Source organism: Pinus tabuliformis, chromosome Q (assembly GCF_031772625.1).
Source record: "Pinus tabuliformis cultivar Carrire ecotype Pingquan chromosome Q, CPIR1, whole genome shotgun sequence".
Lineage (NCBI taxonomy): Eukaryota > Viridiplantae > Streptophyta > Pinopsida > Pinales > Pinaceae > Pinus > Pinus tabuliformis.
The window spans coordinates 625,103,074-625,118,369 of NC_142296.1; the positions used below are offsets into that span (position 1 = coordinate 625,103,074).

Sequence of the window (15,296 nt, forward strand, 5' to 3'; positions counted from 1 at the left end):
GCGACATGTGAATGGAGATTGTTGAAAGAAAGGGTGGATGATAATGAGTTAGAGTTGAAAGTATTACTTATGTGTATTTTGAATATGGATATTTTGTAAATAATAGTAGTGTGTGGGAAAAAAGCAACATATGAATGGACATTGTTGAAAGCTAGGGTGGATGATAATGAGTTATACTTGAAATGATTAGTTATGTGTATTCGAATATGGCTATTTGGTAAATAATATTAATGTCTTGTAGAGGTTATCCATTATCCATGTTGTTGTTTTTGTTTATGTGAACATGTTTTCGTAGGTTATTTTAAAGTTTTTTTTTTTTTTCTTGTCTTCCGAGATGTAATTTTTCCATATGCTACCTATTTATGGTGTTATTAGAAAATACTATTATATTGTAATGGAAGAGGTGAAAGAAACGATACGACATTGTGAAAAACATCATGGTCGTCGTTCCATATTTGAAAATGCATAAAAAATTGTTGGATCCATGATGATAATAATAAAAATTCCAGCATGATTTTGAAAAAATTTAGCTAAATTTTTTAAAAATGTGGATTATAGTTGTCACGTTTTAGAATTTTGAGTGCCTTAATTTTGCACAGAAAATGATAGAAATTACAGCATGATTTTGAAAAAATCCAGCTAATTTTTTTTAAAATGTCAATTACAACGGTCAAGCTTCAGTATTTTGGGTGCCCAGGCATTCATGATGGATGCTAAATCCATTTCCGCCATCCAAAAATGTAAACACTCCCACAATCAAATTTCAGAATTTTCCGTCCAGACAAAATTGTGACCTCTTTAGATAAGACTGGAAAAAAATGGTCTACCTTTGTGTGGGAAACATGATTGAACTTCAAAGATTCAAATGAATGCGTACACGCATAGAGGATTATTATGGAAGATTCCTTCTTCAGGGAATCGTAATATAAGCCATGAGGATATTAAATGTCGTTAAAAACTAAAGCACAGAACTTGGGAGCTTCAAGTCCCAGGAATAGAATTTGGTGTTTGGTAACATTTTACAAAGGAAACATGATTGAACATCAAAGTTTCAAACGAATGCGTACACGCATAGAGGATTTTCATGGAAGATTCCTTCTTTAGGGAATAGTAATATAAGCCATGAGGATATTAAATGTCCTTAAAAACTACAACACAAACCTTGGGAGCATCAAGACCCAGGAATGGAATTTGGTAACATTTTAAATGGAGTTTCCAATACAAACTGGCGTGAATCACCCAGAAGCTTTCAAGTTCATGGCCCCTAAATTTTTGCATTCTTGATAATGTTTTCTCACTGTTTCACTGTCAATTTCATGATGCTTCCAAAAAAAAATTACAAAACAATTTTATAAGTTTTAATTTCTATCTACAAAATAGCTACTCCATCGTGAAGAACTGAGATTATTGCTACTCCATCATGAAGAATAGAGAACTTGCGAGCTTCAAGACCCAGGAATGGAATTTGGTAACATTTTAAATCGAGTTTCCAATACAAGCTTTCTTAATCTGACAGAATCACCTACAAGCTTTCAAGTTCGTGGGCCCTAAATTTTTGCATTCTTGATGATGTTTTCTCACTGTTTCAATGTCAATTTCCTGATGCTTCCAAAAAACTATAAAACAGTTTTAAAATGTTAGTTTTTATCTATAAATTAGCTACTTCATCATGGAGAATACACATTTGTTAGGTATTATTTGGCATTTCACATCATGTTGTATTATGAGTCATTGTGTAAGTAAAGCAACATTGTGAATCTAGTGTGAGGAGGACCAAGGTGTATTTAGTAGTCACAATTGATTGAGGGATGAGGCACATTGAAGAGTCATAGATAAGAGAGATGCATTGAAGAACATTTTGGTAGTACATCATAAGAAATTGTGTGAGGCATTTTGCCACCATTTGGTCATCTCAACATATTTGTTACTTTCTGAAACTAGCATTTCCCAGGTATGATTGTCCACTAAAGTTTGTTATGTGATTCACTATAGTGTTGTAAGTTACACTGCATGGTTTCTTAAATTCTGCTATGGTTTTACTAATTCCCTATATGGTCTGCTAAAGCCAAAATATTATAGCTTATGACATGACGTGTGAAGTTTACTTTCCAGGCTTTAGATATACAAAACAGTGGCTGAGTTTTGTTACTTGTTAACTGTTGAATAGTTGGGTATACTAACATGTGAAGTTTACTTTCCAGGCTTTAGTTATAGAAAACAGTAGCTGAGTTTTGTTACTTGTAACTTGTTGAATAGTTGAGTATACAAATTTAGATGAATATATTACTGTAAGTGCTAGTATGTGGTTGGGCACATCATCATTTAGAAAGAAGAAACAAATGACACAGCAAAAAGAGTCAGCATCCGTCTTAGTTCCCAAGGTTGAAGTTCAACAAATTATATGTGTAGCTAGCTCATTGAAATAGGATTTAAGTTTGGAACTCATAATTTTAAGCCAAGTTCCCCAATTTGAAATAAGCAGCCACCTTCAACATGCACATAAATTCTATGGTGGGCTGGGCAAAATTACAAGAAAAATATGTATGTATTAAGAATAATTGATGATATAGCCGTGGGTTGTTCTCAATGGTGATAGTCAGCAACATTTCATTGTATTATTCCCATACAAGGGGAGGCCACACTTGCTGCCGAGTTAATAAAAAATTTGCTGGTATAATCACCTTACTTACAATGACAATAATTGCTATTACACTAGTAGCACATCAAATCATATCTAAACACCAGCACACAAAAAGTTTATTATATCAAAGTAAATGTAACCTACATGTCTAATTCAACTCCATTATCAATAGTTCATTCTATCAATTTGTGATGCTTATACGACATATATTGTCTAAAATGACACAAGCATAAAAGTTCAATGCAGTACTGCAAGCCTCCTGGTCTGGTTGAACTCATTCTGTCAATTTGTGATTCTTATATAACATATAGTCTTTAAGGAAGCAACAAATAAAACTTTAGTACAGTCTCGTAAGCCTCCTACTTTAGTTGACATTCCATTCATTTACATTCCAAGGAAAATTGTAAAGTTATAACTAAAATTGTAAGTTGGTTTGGATGGCCTAAGACCCGACATATCAAATCAGTAAAGGAAATTACTAAAATTCAGGTTAAAGTCCAAAATCCGTTGGCATTGCTCCACTATGAAAATTATTGATCTTAGTGAAACCACATATTTATGATACAAAGAAAGTGTAGATACAATATGATCTTTGGATGATAAGCCTTCACCTAAAGGCTAAAGTGTTGACACATCCTTAGCCTGAGATATCTCTAAATAGAATGGACACAATAAGCTTTAGAACATGACATTCACTAAACTCGTACTTTGAAACCAATTTCAAAGTATTCTTAGTTATTAATTTGCATATCTACAAGCATACAGTGCAACAGGGTAAGTATAAACAGGGCAAGCCACAACAGAAAAGCACTGAAGCTGATGCAACTTCTCCTTGTTACAGATCCTCTCTTCACTTTGTCCGCTGTATGATAAGTACATCTAGAAAAGCTAGCAAATTGATCAACTGGAAATCCAACATATCATTACATTTCCTCGAAGAGCTATTTAATCCTAATCCACATCCGAAACCATTAACAACTCACAACCAGTGCAACATAAATGCCTGCCAAATCATGGGAATACATGTAAACAAAGAAAACTACTATGCTAACCGTAGTCAGCCTATGTGATGAAACAATATCACCAAAAGTTCAAACTAAGCATGTTACCAATAAAACTGTTGGCTAAACCTATAAACAATCTTAATCATCCACTTCTACCTGCCTTCTTAGTATTATTCCTTTACCAACAGGTGTGTGATTAAGTCGTTTCTCATCTTTTATCAGCTACCAGGTTTGACAGAAAAGAAGTGCAAATTTCCTACCTCCACTATCTAACAGATCTGCTAATTTCTGAATCATTCAAAACTTGAACAGGGCCAATATATTGAAATAACACCGTGAGAGCCTCAAAACTTGTGCCTCCATTTATAAGCTATCTTAACTAAGCCATTTCTTTTGGTAATTCAAATAACAAAAAAACCATTCCATTTCTTTCCTTTAAAACAGAGATTTTCATCCAACAACTTCTAGTTGCACGCAGAGGCAGATTCATTGACTTTTACCATTCACGCCAGTCTTGGTATGCAGAGGCAGATTCATTGAAATCAGATATTTCTTTCAGCAAAATATAGCAGTGTGATGAATATGTTGGCAACGATTAAATGACCCCTGGTCCACTACAACGAGGAGAACATGATTCAATAACTATTCGAAGGCTCCGCATGTACAAATCTAGTACACTGTTTTCTTCTACCAAAGCTGCGTTTATGGTTGTGATTATCACAGTCTTGTTAGGCATTGAAGTCTTTTCTAGATCACTCCCTAAATCAAAGGTAGTTATAGATGAATTCAACTCTGAACTCTCTAAGAGATTGGCTCTTAATTGAACTGTAATAACCATGGAAATTAATTTATAAAAAGTATGCCATCAACTGCACAATTGATATCTACAGAAATAGAAGGCTAGAAAACAAGAATTTTAATTTATAAGATCCAATTTACATGGTTGGTCAACATGTAGAAACCCCTTGTGTCATCACTCTGTCCAAGTGGGGAATAGTAATATGACAGTGGAATCACTATTGTCAATATGCAGAGACATAATACTATGGCATGCTTATAGATCGTTGTTGGCTGAATGACTTGCAATTGGCTTTCAAGCTGTTGGTTCACCATAAGTTGGATGTACAAAATATTAGTTGGATCTGAAGAACAAATAAAGCTAGGATAAAAGGTCCAAATTTATGAAATTATTAGTTTCTTCCTTCCCCACCTTTCCATTGTTATTATTATTATTATAATACTAATAATAATAATATTATTATTACCAGATAGCTCCCTGGATGCCGTCAAACAATTAATATTTATTTTATTAGAACAATCAAGGTACGGATAGAAAGCTAAAATTTTTGAAATTATTAATTTCTTCCTTCCCCTCTTTTTCGCTCTTAGCATTATGACACTTCCTTTCACATCCTACAGTGGATTGAACTTGCAAGAAAATTTGAGGTGAACCCTACAGAGAGGTGCTAGACTCTGCTTTCCCTGGCAATGGCAATTTTGACTACAAAGATTCCCTCTCAAAGAGCATTATGTTCTTTGAGGGGAAGCGGTCGAGTGTTCTTCCACCAAATCAGAGATTGACATGGAGGAAAGATTCAGCCCTCATAGACGGATTCAACCAGAATGTATGGATATTTTTTAAAAACATACGAATAACTGTTTTAGCCTTTCATCTCAACCCTTCAACTATTTTAGTTTTTCTTCAATGGGTACTAAATGAATTGAAAACAAGAATTATAATTTATAAGATCCAATTTACACTGTTGGTCAACATGTAGAAACCCCTTGTGTCATCGCTCTGTCCAAGTGGGGAATAATAATATGACAGTGGAATCACTATTGTGAATATGCAGAGACATACTACTATGGCATGCTTATAGATCGTTGTTGGCTGAATGACTTGCAATTGGCTTTCAAGCTGTTGGTTCACCATAAGTTGGATGTACAAAATATTAGTTGGATTTGAAGAACAAATAAAGCTAGGATAAAAGGTCCAAATTTATGAAATTATTAGTTTCTTCCTTCCCCATCTTTCCATTGTTATTATTATTATTATAATACTAATAATATTATTATTATTATTACTAGATAGCTCCCTGGATGCCGTCAAACAATTAATATTTATTTTATTAGAACAAATCAAGGTACGGATAGAAAGCTAAAATTTTTGAAATTATTAGTTTCTTCCTTCCCCTCTTTTTCGCTCTTAGCATTATGACACTTCCTTTCACATCCTACAGTGGATTGAACTTGCAAGAAAATTTGAGGTGAACCTTATACCTCTGCCTCTTCTGTTCATTTTTGTACAGAAGGAGGTACATACATCTTCAGTTCATATTTCTAGCCATTATCAACACCTAATACATGCTTTTGTATACAGGGAATTAAATTTTCATCATGTTTGAACTCAACTATTTGCCTTCCAAGGCTAGCTAAAATGGTTGTTGGGCTGAGGGCCTCCACTGCAAATAGTTTTATTGACAATGGCCCTTACAAAGAGTTTATTTTCAAGCATTTTCAAATGGCTTCTGTGGATGAAGAAAGTGCAGCAGTAGTTCTAGTAAGTTGATCAGTCTATAAAAGAAATTCCCATCTGAAGCCCTGAGTAGGCTATGAGCGAGACTTTTTGCCTCTAAATAAGAGTTCATTAGATAATGTGTTCTACAAACCCCCCTCACATACTCAACTGCATGACTGCCCTATTCAAGAAGCCAGCTATTCCAATAAGCATGTGAATGAAAATCACCTATACAATTTACAAATTACAACAACAACCAACCAACAAAAAAAAAACATGTACTCAGCAGACTAAGGCAACAAACAGTTCAAGTAATAATCCTCAAAAGGGACAATATACTGGGACTGTCCATTCAACTAGGTATTACCACCTATATTTTATCTTGATTTAAGTATATTTCCAGTAACGATTCACCAAACCGTACTCAGCCTATGTGATGAAACAATATCACCAAAAGTTCAAACTAAGCATGTTACCAATAAAACTGTTGGCTAAACCTATAAACAATCGTAATCATCCACTTCTACCTGCCTTCTTAGTATTACACTTTTACCAACATGTGTGTGATTAAGTTGTTTCTCATCTTTTATCAGCTACCAGGTTTGACAGAAAAGAAGTGCAAATTTTCTTGCCTCCACTATCTAACAGATCTGCTAATTTCTGAATCATTCAAAACTTGAACAGGGCCAATGTATTGAAATAACACCATGAGAGTCTCAGAATTTGTGCCTCCATTTATAAGCTATCTTAACTAAGCCATTTCTTATTCTTGGGACCATTTTTTTGGAATGAACCTTCTGCTTATGGTGGGCCGATTAGGCATGTATCCGGTGGAAGGGTATTGCCCAAAATTAACTGTAGCATGAAGAGCCGAGACCACCCATATGATTGTTGTTATTTCCTTTTCAACTTCTTCCACGCTCTCCATGCTGTACCACCATGTCTCGTCCTTCTTGTCTCCGTGACCGACATTTCTGATTTCGTTCCACCATGCTTGCAGCTCTGTATCAGATTTCACTACATCATCATTCTGGTAGTACAAGGACAGGCACTCCTTAACCCATGAAACTATTGCGAACCATATCTCCAATCCATCCACAGTGTAAGGGTAGTCTTCGATCATCAGCTTCAGCCGGTAGGGCATTGATGAGTCCACCACTGCCATACCCCTATCAAGTTGTAGCCACATTCAGGTAAAAGTGTTAATCAAAATTCAAATGGTTGACACAAAGATGAGGCTCAGATTTTAATCAGTATTGATTACTGTTTAGAAAACAAAGAGCACTAATCAGCACAACATCATACCAGAGTTTGAATTCCATACATAAAACATTACAGTAAAAAACAGAACTGACTGAAAGAAAAAATCTGTATACAAAGAGATACAGTATAATTGTAAGGAGATTGTCCATATTTATAATAAATTGGGAGAAGCCCAACATTGAAAACTGGTCATTGGATAGTTCACCAACCAAGTAATGATAGGTCAAATGTGCACGGTAATTAGATCACTGACCTAAATAAATTTTAGTCTTTAACTCCATGGTGTATGTACAACAACAATTATGATTACCTTTTCATGAGATCTGTAGGTAACCCTTGTTCATCAAGCCTCCATTGCCTGTACACTACCAAAGAAATATCCAAGGCATACTTTCCAGTAAACACTGTTCTTTCAAGAATGCCTCCGCCATTTATAAGAATCTGGCAAGCCAGAGCATTGATGTTGATTGTGTCCCGGAAATGAGGGCTCAATAGCTTGTGAACAGGATGCATCACACTCAGCTGTCTGTTAGTAGCAATAATAAATGGTTCCGTAAATGCATGAGTCTTGAGCCTGAAAGAATACGACCATTACAGTCTCAGTATGGACTATATATAGAATGATATTGTAAATATCAAACAAATTCTGCAGGTATTCTATTAGTTGTGGCTATTTGGGTTTTAACAGTGACTGATAAGCTGATGATAACGAGAATCATTAACGGTCACATACACTTTAGCCAACTGCCATAGAGCTCCTTCTGCGCCTTCCTCTGCTGGAGTAAACACCTTCCCAACACTTGCCTGATCTTCTGAAGGGGGTAGGCTCAACTCGATTGAAACTGGCCTTAATGTGCCATCCTTCAGGAAGAGAATTGAATGAGAAGCATATGTCTTGGTGATAGACAGAGCATTTATTCGATCCAGATGCGGCATCAAGGCGTCATGGTGGTCCAGAATGAAGAGTCTGTTATCCCAGAGAGCCTGAAAATATCATATCCATCTATGAATACATGAATCTATAAAAGAAATTCCCATCTGAAGCCCTGAGTAGGCTATGAGTGAGACTTTTTGCCTCTACATAAGAGTTCATTAGATAATATGTTCTACAAACTCCTCTCACATACTCAACTGCATGACTGCCCTATTCAAGAAGCCAGCTATTCCAATAAGCATGTGAATGAAAATCACATATACAATTTACAAATTACAACAACAACCAACCAACAAAAAAAAAAAAAAATGTACTCAGCAGACTAAGGCAACAAACTGGTCAAGTAATAATCCTCAAAAGGGCCAATATACTGGGACTGTCCATTCAACTAGGTATTACCACCTATATTTTATCCTGATTTAAGTATATTTCCAGTAACAATTCACCAAACCGTACTCAGCCTATGTGATGAAACAATATCACCAAAAGTTCAAAGTAAGCATGTTACCAATAGAACTGTTGGCTAAACCTATAAACAATCTTAATCATCCACTTCTACCTGCCTTCTTAGTATTAGGATTTTACCAACATGTGTGTGATTAAGTTGTTTCTCATCTTTTATCAGCTACCAGGTTTGACAGAAATGAAGTGCAAATTTTCTGCCTCCACTATCTAACAAATCTGCTAATTTCTGAATCATTCAAAACTTGAACAGGGCCAATGTATTAAAATAACACCATGAGAGTCTCAGAACTTGTGCCTCCATTTATAAGCTATCTTAACTAAGCCATTTCTTATTCTTGGGACCCTTTCTCTGGAATGAACCTTCTGCTTATGGTGGGCTGATTAGGCATGTATCCGGCGTAAGGGTATTGCCCAAAATTAACTGCAGCATGAAGAGCCGAGGCCACCCATATGATTGTTGTTATTTCCTTTTCAACTTCTTCCACGCTCTCCATGCTGTACCACCATGTCTCATCCTTCTTGTCTCCAGGACCAACATTTCTGATTTCGTTCCACCATGCTTGCAGCTCTGTATCAGATTTCACTACATCAACATTTTGGTAGTACAAGGACAGGTACTCCTTAACCCATGAAACTATTGTGAACCATATCTCCAATCCATCCACAGTGTAAGGGTAGTCTTCGATCATCAGCTTCAGCCCGTAGGGCACTGATGATTCCACCACTGCCATACCCCTGTCAAGTTGTAGCCACATTCAGGTAAAAATGTTAATCAAAATTCAAATGGTTGACACAAAGATGAGGCTCAGATTTTAATCAAAACAAAGAGCACTAATCAGCACAGCATCATACCAGAGTTTGAATTCCATACATAAAACATTACAGTAAAAAACAGAACTGACTGAAAGAAAAAATATGTATACAGAGAGATACAATGTAATTGTAAGGAGATCGTCCATATTTATAATAAATTGGGAGAAGCCCAACATTGAAAACTGGTCGTTGGATAGTTCACCAACCAAGTAATGATAGGTCAAATGTGCACAGTAATTAGATCACTGACCTAAATAAATTTTAGTCTTTAACTCCATGGTGTATGTACAACAACAATTATGATTACCTTTTCATGAGATCTGCAGGTAACCCTTGTTTGTCAAGCCTCCATTGCCTGTACACTACCGAAGAAATCTCCAAGGCATACTTTCCAGTAAACACTGTTCTTTCAAGAATGCCTCCGCCATTTATAAGAATCTGGCGAGCCAGAGCATTGATGTTGATTGTGTCCCGGAAATGAGGGCTCAATAGCTTGTGAACGGGATGCATCACACTCAGCTGTCTATTAGTAGCAATAATAAATGGTTTCGTAATTGCATGAGTCTTGAGCCTGAAATAATTAGACCATTACAGTCTCAGTCTGGACTATATATAGAATGATATTGTAAATATCAAACAAATTCCGCAGGTATTCTATTAGTTGTGGCTATTTGGGTTTTACCAGTGACTGATAAGCTGATGGTAACCAGAATCATTAACAGTCACGTACACTTTAGCCAGCTGCCATAGAGCTCCTTCTGCGCCTTCCTCTGCTGGAGTAAACACCTTCCCAACACTTGCCCAATCTTCTGAAGGGGGGTAGGTTCAACTCGATTGCAACTGGCCTTAATGCGCCATCCTTCTTCAGGAAGAGAATTGAACAAGAAGCTTATGTCTTGGTGATAGACAGAGCATTTATTCGATCCAGATGCGGTATCAAGGCATCATGGTGGTCCAGAATGAAGAGTCTGTAATCCCAGAGAGCCTGGAAATATCATGTCCATCTATGAATACATGAATCTCACTACTGCTGCAGATCAAAAGACAAGCCAAATTACAAGGAACAAGCATTGAGTTGGATCAATATACCTGCTCCATTGTTAGACCGTCGAGATTATTTTCGATGTGTGAAGCAGTAATAGAACTGATCTAAGGACCAGACATCAAAGGGTCCAGTTTACTTCTCGGAGGAAAACTCTGTGAATTCAACCATTCACAACATTAAAATTATGTACCCTAAGCTTAATTAAAAATAGAGAGGAGACAGATGGGGACTAGAGTTCTACTGATTACTTGGAGTCTCTGTATAACAAGAGGATTGACTCCGGCCAACATCTGGCGCGCAAATTCTTCATCTTTCCTCCATGCAAATTCGTCATCTGCACCCATTAATCCCATTTCCAGTAAGTTCAATTATTCAGAATCTGGTAGAAATCAAGCACAGAATAAGAATATGCATGGACGTGTTTGGAAGAGAAATACTCAACGGCTATAACTTGAGGAAGGGGATACTTGAACAATTTTTTGCCGTCTGTTGTAAGAAACTCTTTGACAAGCTCAAAGGGAATGAAATTTTTGGCAGCTTCCAGAATTGAGTTGTTGGGCAACTTTTTCCCATCGGAAAAGAGCTTCTTAATGTCTTTAAAGGAGTCGAACTCATTCATAGTTGAATCAAACAACGATTTGAGCTCTGGTACCAGGAATTGAACAATTGCCTTGAGGGAATGCGCTAAGAAATCAGACATTTTCAGATGCCCAAAACGCTCATCTCGTGGAACACATCTCATACTGTTTACAACATCGACACCCAAAATCCAAGTTCCGATGTCGCTGGAGAAACTGCAGCAGCAATGGCTGTCGCGTCCATCGTTTTCTGAACATCCGACTTCTCTTATTCTCAAAGTCTTTTCAAACTGCAACTCAGGGAAATTAAAATATGGGCGACTAATAAGCATCTAATGACCGCCATTGCCATGAGTGAGAACCGCGAGACGAAAATTCTTGAACCGTTTCAGTTTCATGAACCGTTTTTTGGATCAACGATCAAACTTTGTTCAATCATCTAACACCACAAATCTACGGTGAACAATAGGACACGACGACGGTTGGGGAAATTCATTTCAAAGGGAAACGCCTTACGGCGTAATTAATAGTGTAAAAATACAACATAGTGTGTAAATCAATAACTTTGTAAATTTGTAGAATAGTAAAAACATAGTGTAAATATGTAAAAAGAGAGTGCAAATCTGTAAATATGTAAATTTTTTGAATTTGCAATTTTGATGTTTCTTATGTTACACATCATTGTACTTTTAGTAAAGTACATATTTTACATGCACTTTGACATGGTAAATTTTGTTGATTTCAAGAAATGTGCCAAGTCAGTGTGATCAGATTAATGATACACATCAAATGAATGGGGCAGTTGTTGTTGCAATTGCAAAACATAGTGAAACACAAGAAGTGTGTGGAGAAACTATTATTGATATGTCGATGATGGAGGAAATCACTCACAATCAAATGGATGTTCCATCCTTGATAAATGGTGTAGGGAAGAGTGGGGGAAACCGAGAAATTTTAGGGGAAGTAGTTGAAATCCAAAGGAAGGAAGTTGAAAATCTTGTACAACTTGGTGCCAATAAAAGAAGTATGAGACCAACAAAAAAGAAAAAGGTCCTAGATGATCAGAATGCAACATTGTATGCAAAATGGTGAAAGATATGAACTTGTCTACAAAGAGATAAATTCCAAGGCATATATTCTCTCCAAGAAGGCTATTGGTTCAGACAGATTGATATATTCATATTATCCACATATATTATGTAACTAATCCTCCATATGATCTTATATGTAATATATGAACTGTTATATGTTTATGTTTTTTTTTTTTTTTGATGGTTGTAAGCATTTTTATGGTCAATTCCATGAGATCACTACTTCAAATACATGTTGTACATGTATCAACCAAGTGTAATTTTGTATCTTCTGATTATAAAATTATGCTCTCTTTTTTCCGAGGGAAAAAAACTGTGGAAACATGATTTTTCTTTGCTTATAAGTTATAACTAGTATGGAAATGAGATTTCTCTCTTATTTGACTGTGTAAGTCCTTTTGATTCTATGAATAACAAAGAACCATATGTTTATTATTGAAATACAATGATGAGATGATCTTATGAGAAAAATTAATTACATAAAAAATACATTGTTTTCATAAACAAAAAAATTATTGGAAAAAAACATTTTTATATTAAACATTGAAATGTATTTACAATAATAACATATACATAGATTGTTGTTATAGACCTTTATGCTACTTGGGAGGTTTCTGCAAGCCCTCCTCTTCAAAAAAATATAATGTAGTACAATATCTCTTGCCTAGTGTAGAAGCCTCTAGTTCTTTGGAAGTTGAAACACATGCTTGTAATTTATCTTTCAACTCCTTCACTCTCTTTATATACTATTTCAAACTAATTTAAATTTTACTATTTTCAGGAGTGTAATTCTTCAATAATTCCACATTATTCTTGTACTTTGTAGAGTAATATTTGTCCTATTCTTGAATAGTATCTGTTATCACTCCACGAAAATCTCCTAGGTTGCAGCTCGAAGATGCCTGGTAACATATAATCTTCAATATTGTTCTTAGAACTATTGGAATGGATGATGGTTTGGATCAAGTCAAATAATCATTTCAGCTCTATTCTCACTCAAGACATGCATGAACACTCTCACAAATACAAGGCTTTATACCACCAATGCTCAATAATTTATAAATCCAATGGATAGATGGAGAATACTGACTGTACCAGCAGATTTCATACATAAACACATATGAATGGCCAGCTACAGGAAGTAAATGAGACTTGCAAATCTAATTTATCAATGCAGAGATAAGATGACATTTATATGGCACTAGACACATCAGAAAACTTGAATAACCTATTCAAGTGCAAGCATAGAACAACAAAGAGAATGGACATTGAACATATAATAGCAAAAGAAGCTTATATTGATAGAATAAAGATGAGAAGCTTGAAGGAACAGAGGAGGAACAATCTCCAGGAGTTGAACCTATATTACATCTTACTTTCAACTATCTATAGTTCTTTATAATCATCTGAGCCTTCTGAGGCTTGAGAGGTCTTAATCTATCCCTCTGTCTTGTTTAACTGTTTGATCTTTGACTAAGCCAACATGGCTCAGAAGTTTCTTCTTCTGACAGAAGAATAACCATATTCAAATATTTTGGATAGTTTGTTGCGCTGTCTGGGAGCTCTCTCATGCCAGAGATGCCCCATGATGTTGGTTTTGATGAGTTGTGCTGGGTTTTTGATGCTTCTGATGTTTTGGGAAAGCTGCGCTATTTGCTCCATGACCATTCTGTTTGTTTGGACAAGCTGCGCGTGCTGTGGCTCCATGATCACTTTTCAGCCTCTGTTTTCCTGGCAAACTGTTTCCCGGACTATGTTGTGAGGTGGAAAGGGTCCTCAGGCCTCTTTTTTCACTTTGAAATGCAAACAATGATTGCTTTCTGTTATAAACAGAGAAATGATGCAATACTGGGAAAAAAAAAAAAAAAAAAAAACCTGCCCATTTTTGTTTCTTTCGAACTTCAATTGTCCTAAAAAATGATTGATTCCTCTTTCAGGTCCGCCCTTCGGGTTATCACAAGTCGCATTCGGCCCATTCCCTGCATATTTCCTTTGTATTGTGAAATACGTAAAACACTGAAAATACATGGAAAATGGCTTTCCCCAGACTTCAAATAATATACGATTTCATTCCGGAAACCCATCGGGTCTGGGTTTCATCGCTATCGCACTGCCCCAAGGTTCCTTTATATTTCGTTTAAACAATGAAAACACACAAAAATACATTGAAAATGGGCTTTGGCGGATTTGAAAGATTATACATTTTTCTTTCGAAACCCATCGGGTCTGGGTCTTATCGCATCGCGCACATATACATGTAAAGGCTGCACCCCTTGGTTTTCCCGATTGGATCCGCCGATGCGATGTGGGCCGTCAATATGCATGTGTGATCAATGATCCACGTTGTATCATTGATCTTGATTGCTCATTGCATACTATCTGCACCGACTCGCCTTCGTCGATTGCGACCCACCAATCCAATCATCGGTGATCGCTGATCAGCGGTGTCTTACGCGATTGCCACTGCCCGCCTGTGTCGATCAAATCTGTCGATGCAATCTTCCACTTAGATCTGGGCCGTTGATCGGCCAGATCTAACAGCTGTTGTGCCTTCTCAGTTTTAAGCCCGCGATAATGGTTTTTTGACTGTTTTAATGCGTTTTTTGCCTCCCGATAGTGCATTTCTACCCTTCCAAGGGCTCTCCTTCCTCATTTGTTTTGATCTTTGGATGATCTTAAGCACTTTTTCAAACTTAGGGAGTGCTTTGGAGCATTTTTGGATCCATTTGCATGATTTTAAGCAAACTTGGAGACTTTGGGAGTGTTTTGGATCCATTTTTGGGCCAAATGCCAACAAAGCTAACATTGGCTCCTTCTGGGGATGAAATCCACCCTGTGAGGTTTCAAAGATCACAGACCAATTCCTTTCCTATAAAACAAGATCAAATCTTCCTCCTAGTGTTTCATTCGGCATGGAGTCTATTTACCATGAAATAAAAACTTG

At 36.3% G+C, this 15,296-nt stretch overlaps 1 protein-coding gene and 1 pseudogene across 1 annotated transcript; both read right to left on the reverse strand.

The window, feature by feature from the left end:
* Positions 1-6,926: 6,926 nt before the first annotated feature.
* On the reverse strand, positions 6,927-8,362 carry LOC149220997 (putative linoleate 9S-lipoxygenase 5). Its single transcript, XM_089387285.1, has 3 exons — positions 8,160-8,362; positions 7,737-8,000; positions 6,927-7,332 (listed from the first exon to the last, which is right to left on the reverse strand). The coding sequence occupies exons 1-3, from the start codon at positions 8,360-8,362 to the stop codon at positions 6,927-6,929; spliced, it is 873 nt and encodes a 290-aa protein (XP_089243411.1).
* Positions 8,363-9,154: 792 nt separating this feature from the next.
* Positions 9,155-14,974, reverse strand: LOC149220998 (linoleate 9S-lipoxygenase A-like; annotated as a pseudogene).
* Positions 14,975-15,296: the final 322 nt, after the last annotated feature.